This window comes from Teleopsis dalmanni, chromosome 2, assembly GCF_002237135.1.
Source record: "Teleopsis dalmanni isolate 2A chromosome 2, ASM223713v2, whole genome shotgun sequence".
Classification (NCBI taxonomy): Eukaryota; Metazoa; Arthropoda; class Insecta; order Diptera; family Diopsidae; genus Teleopsis; species Teleopsis dalmanni.
This window is the reverse complement of record NC_051847.1, coordinates 64,002,127-64,007,664: the sequence shown is the minus strand read 5'-3', so window position 1 is coordinate 64,007,664 and position 5,538 is coordinate 64,002,127. Positions and strand designations below refer to the sequence as shown.

General features: G+C 28.7%; 1 protein-coding gene across 1 annotated transcript; it reads right to left on the bottom strand.

Moving 5' to 3' along the window:
- Positions 1 to 3,029: 3,029 nt before the first annotated feature.
- LOC119682346 lies at positions 3,030 to 4,642 on the bottom strand. Its single transcript, XM_038095761.1, has 3 exons — positions 4,483 to 4,642; positions 4,214 to 4,407; positions 3,030 to 4,133 (listed from the first exon to the last, which is right to left on the bottom strand). The coding sequence occupies exons 1-3, from the start codon at positions 4,559 to 4,561 to the stop codon at positions 3,993 to 3,995; spliced, it is 414 nt and encodes a 137-aa protein (XP_037951689.1). The 5' UTR covers positions 4,562 to 4,642; the 3' UTR covers positions 3,030 to 3,992.
- Between the last annotated feature and the right edge of the window lie 896 nt (positions 4,643 to 5,538).

Below are 5,538 nucleotides of genomic sequence, written 5' to 3'. Positions count from 1 at the left end.
ATAACAAATATTCATTCGTAAACAATACGAATGATACAGTGCTAAATTTAGAACAACTACACAACCTACTGAAGGTTGTGAGCTTGAGGCGTTCTTCCACTTATACTTTCTACTTGTAACGTCTATATTAAAATCTATATATATTTGTGATCAATTCGGAAATGACTGACTTTCTTAACAATAGAAAGAGACTGGGCTGTATGTTTAATATTTTTATTTACATTTACTTATTTGTAATTTAAAACATTTAATATTTTATAATTCTAACATAATTGCAGATAGGAGTAGAGTATGCCATCAGATAGATTTTAATTTTGTAGGGCTAAGTATAAACCTTTTTGTTTTGGCGTTTTTTTTTTTGGTGACTAGCGTTCACCATGTCTGGGTATTGTTATTAGGCAATAAACCGTTGGCATGGGTCGATAACCAAATAAGTGTTCATGGGGGAATAACAGTGCCAAAACTCAAGTTAACAAATAACTGGAGGTTTGGGCACAAAAATAGATAATTCTAGATTTATGAAAACTATTTAAATAAAAATAAGATATATATTGATTCCCTTTAATATAATTGCTCTAGTCATTTATAAAAAATAGGTCAATACAAGTTCAAAAGTTCATTAGAAACTAATGAATGTTCATTAGAACATTTACAAGGGAAACTAATCTTAACTGATATATAAAACAGCCACTTTATAAACACTACCATAGCTTAGGCACTCTAATCATATGTAATATTTAGATAATTTAAAATAAAAATTGTAAAGTGTATTTTCATATCGAAGCAGTATGAAGTTGTACCATTCAAGCAAAATTACGATGTGACTACGCTTCGTTGTATAGAGAAATTGTGACTGCAATGAGTTGGGTACGTTGTATAGATGTCAACCGAAAGAACTACAAATAAAGTATTAGTGAAAATAGTAATTGTGCGAGAAAAGAGAGGGAGAAAGATTACGCTAGTGAGAGAGAGAGAGAGAGAGAGAAAAAAAGATCACGCTAGAGAGAGAGAGAGAGAGAGAAAGATCACGCTAGAGAGATAGAGAGAGGGAGAGAGAGAAAGATCACGCTAGAGAGAGAGAGAGAGAGAGAAAGATCACGCTAGAGAGATAGAGAGAGGGAGAGAGAGAAAGATCACGCTAGAGAGAGAGAGAGAGAGAGAAAGATCACGCTAGAGAGATAGAGAGAGGGAGAGAGAGAAAGATCACGCTAGAGAGAGAGAGAGAGAGAGAAAGATCACGCTAGAGAGATAGAGAGAGGGAGAGAGAGAAAGATCACGCTAGAGAGAGAGAGAGAGAGAAAGATCACGCTAGAGAGAGAGAGAGAGAAAGATCACGCTAGAGAGAGAGAGAGAGAGAGATATCTGGCTAGAGATAGAGAGGAAGAGAGAGATCACGCATGAGATGGCTGGACAACATGGTTAGAGATATAGAGATAATGCCGGAATGCATAACTACAAAAGTCAAGTCAGAGGTCAAAAGTGTTGGATGGAAATTATAAAGCAGGTTTAGATTTTATATGAACTGCTGATTATAATGAACATTAACCATACGAAACGAATCAGTTTTCCGCTTTCCATCTATTTATCTATCTGTTAATACATGATCTAGTCTTCGACTTTTTGAGCTAAACGAATAAGGTACTGCACATGGGCTTCTAAGTGAACCAAATTCATTTCGAATTAATTAAAAATTTTAAAATTGGTGAATGTTTAACGATTGCTTTAGAATTAAACTTTTACATATATGTAGGTAAAAATATATTACAAAATAATTGATATTGATAATTGAATGTTCAAAACGCCCTAAAGGTTTCGCAAAACCAAAAGTTAATTTCTTTCTTGTTCTAAAATTCATTTTATCAAAAATAATTTCTTAAATAATACTCTAAGTAACTTCATGAATTAAAAAGTAGTGCACAGAATATCAATACTATTAAATTAATATTGTACCTAATTGAAATATTTAATATATTGGAGAATTCGTGCTTTCATACTAAATAATAAATAAGATTAAATTAATATTAAATACAATAGCGAACTTTCTTTTTGTTTTAAAAATGTAAAGAAAATTAACATAAGTCTTGTAGAGTCCATCGAATACAGCAAGTATATTAAGTATATATATATAAGTGTATGTATAGTAATTTGAATTTTATTGAATGCTACGAAAATTGTAGAATTTTCATTAAAATATATAAAGGTTACAAAAAAAATAACTGAACTTTATAAAAAAAATAAATGCCTATAAGATAGAAAGTTTTGGAATTTTAATCTATTTTACTCTTTAGCACTTCTATAATTTACACATATTTATTTAATTCTATATTTATTTAAATAAGGATACAGTATTATGAAATATTTTTTATTTACAATTGATTTTCTTTATTTTTAGCAAATCATTGGGTTCCATACTTTCAGTGAACGGCGCAACACACTCGATTATTTCGATCACGATTTCATAGCGGACTTTATATACATATGCACTATGCCGAATAACTTATTACAGCCATTATAAATATATGATCTATTGTATTGTAATAATAATAAATATATGTATAGGTGCATGCGCAATATGCATCTCGTATGCATTAAGTATCAAAGTTAATTTACTTATTTTTATTTAAAAATTTGTACAATTTAAATTTCGAGACGGAATTTTTACTCTATATTTGAATAATAAAACATCATTGAAGAATATAAAAAGCAACAAGGAAGTAAGTCAACTCTATAGTGATGAGATTTTCAATATCTAGCTTTATTACTTTCAAAGGTGATAATGAATTAGTTTCATTGATAATTTTATACAGAAATTCTAAAGAAATTTTTAAGTTTAACGGTAAATTTCTTTAATTCAGTTTTATATTTTGTGCTGTTAGCATGCACTTTTGCACGTATTTGGTGCTGTTCTTTTGAAACTATTTTGTTTGTCTCAAAAACATGTTTTGCCGTTTTTGACACTGTTAGCTAGCACTTTAGGCTTTTGCTTATCTTATTACACGTATATATATATGAGCTAACATGAGTATTGAATGAGGGATATACATATATTATTTTATAAAATTTGTTTGTCTTAAATATTTGTTTTGCTATTATAAGCACTGTTAAAAAACACCTTTAAAAATGTTTAATACAGTCATTCTACAGAAATATTAAATTCAAACGGCACCTTTTTTGAGTTTACTAGCCATTTTCAATACTGTTAACTAGCACTTGTATAATTTTATTTATAGTAATTTTGTTGCTGTTACCTTGCACTTCGGGCTGTTTTTTTGTAGAACTAGTAATATTTGCCACTTGTATATTATAAATTAGAAGATTAGTATAGGAAATATGTTGAACATAGAGAAAGATTACAGAGTAGATTTACAGTATGAAAGAGAACAGATTAATTCAGACATAGAAGTCTTCCTACTTTTATGGAATAGAGCCACAAAATAAATAGAATTAAATTGACTTGCGCAATCTGTTTACAGATGGCGTGCTCCACCTGACGCCTCAGCATGTAAGAAGAAGTGGTTAGGGAACACATTGAGAATAGATGAATGTATGCGTGATAAATAAATGTTTAGCAAATGGCTGTATTCTGGCATAAGTTGGGTTAGTCAACTTCTTATTGCACGTAGAATTTTTTTTCAATAAATGTTCAATAAGTATTAAACGGGGACCTGTAACCTTATTACAACACCAATATGAATTTGAAGAATTAGCCTTCTGTGTTTGAAAAGTGCTTAGTCATTATTGTTGCCTGACCTAACTGATAACAACTTTTTTGCAATTAATGCTGAAATATTCTTGATTCTTGTTACTAAGAAAGAGATCGATGGAGATCGTGTTCCTAATTGCAACACCATATGTACATATATATTGATCATTTTTAAAGAGACATGTGGAATCTTAGCATTTTTCTATGATCAGGAATGATAGTGTGCAAATACCAGACCCAATATTAATCAATTTATTAAAATATTTTTAATATATTAATCAACAAATTATTAATTAACTACATACCTTAAGCGTTTACGTCTCTCTAATAAATCTCCATTTGGCCGTGTTTCATTTTGAATTTGTGGTGGAAACTCGTCAATTGCTTCTCGAGCATCAAAACCGTTTGTGGCATCATTGTCATCGCCAACCTAAAATTATATATATTTTACATTTTATTTGAATATAAGATCAAATAATTGGAATTTAATAATTATAGAATATAACTCACCAAAAAACTTGGTCTTTCAGCAGTATCGTTACTCATATTGCCGTTGTGGTTACTATTGTAATCTATGCTGAGATTTTTTAAGTTCTCACAATTGCTATTTTCCACTGTAAAATTTTCGTTTGAAAATTGTACCTTCTTTATACTTTTACAACTTTCACTGTTTACTTGAAGTTTTTCAGTTGTCACTGGATTTTCTACAAAAAGAACAAAATAATTATTTTTATTTTTGGATCTCATGAATATTAAGTATATAAATAATAATTTCTCACTGAAAAAACGTTGTAAGCAGCCAAACAAAGTATGTAGTAAAAACATGAGAACGAACGATATTACAATGAAGATAATCATCAGCCAATACTTAACAGCGTTTAGATAATAATTTTAATTAATTTTTAAGGACAAAAACTATGACAACGTTCTATGAAGTTGATTCATAATAATCATATTAAATAAGTTGCTAAATGCTTACAAATTATTATTAGTTTAAATAATAAAATTGTATATATCTAAATACTTTGATAATAATAACGTAAACGAATGTATGATTAATTTTCAATATATAATTATAATAAAAATTACTACAGCTCTAACATCGAATTGAATTTCTTTCAAAATGATATTAACATTGTGAATATTACAAAAAAATTGCACCATATATCGTATTGCCGTATATCGTATTAAATACTTTGATAATTGTTCAATAACGTAAACGAATGTAAGATTAATTTTTAATATATAATTATAATAAAAAATACTACAGCTAGCATCGAATTGAATTTCTTTCAAAATGATATTAACATAGTAAATATTACAAAACAATTGCACCATATATCGTATTGCCGTATATCGTATTAAATACTTTGATAATTGTTTAGTAACGTAAACTAATGTATGATTAATTTTTAATATATAATTATAATAAAAATTACTACAGCTAACATCGAATTGAGTTTCTTTCAAAATGATATTAACATAGTGAATATTATAATACAATTGCATCATATATCGTATTGCTGTATTACGTAAGGTAAGAATGAGGGGCGTAAAAATGGATTCCATTGGAGTCTTTGATCCACCAAAGCCACTCTAATAATCCGACACTATGGCAAAAATTTTGTTAAGGAAGGATAGATCAAGATACTTCAATTTCTGGGTACACTTAATGTAAGATATGATGAAAAGGGTCTATATCATAATGTACATTTGCTTTTGATACGCCAGTACACATTATATAGAATATAAAAACTGTGATTTTTTTTTATTCTAAATATATTTATTCTGCTAATAAGAATTTTATATTGGACATCGAAATTGAAACTATTAAC

Coding starts and splice junctions, on each gene's coding strand:
- LOC119682346 (XM_038095761.1), bottom strand. CDS start 4,561: ATGATTATCTTCATTGTAATATCGTTCGTTCTCATGTTTTTACTACAT. Junction 4,408..4,482: donor CTGCTTACAACGTTTTTTCA/GTGAGAAATTAT, acceptor TTCTTTTTGTAG/AAAATCCAGTGACAACTGAA. Junction 4,134..4,213: donor CTGAAAGACCAAGTTTTTTG/GTGAGTTATATT, acceptor ATATAATTTTAG/GTTGGCGATGACAATGATGC.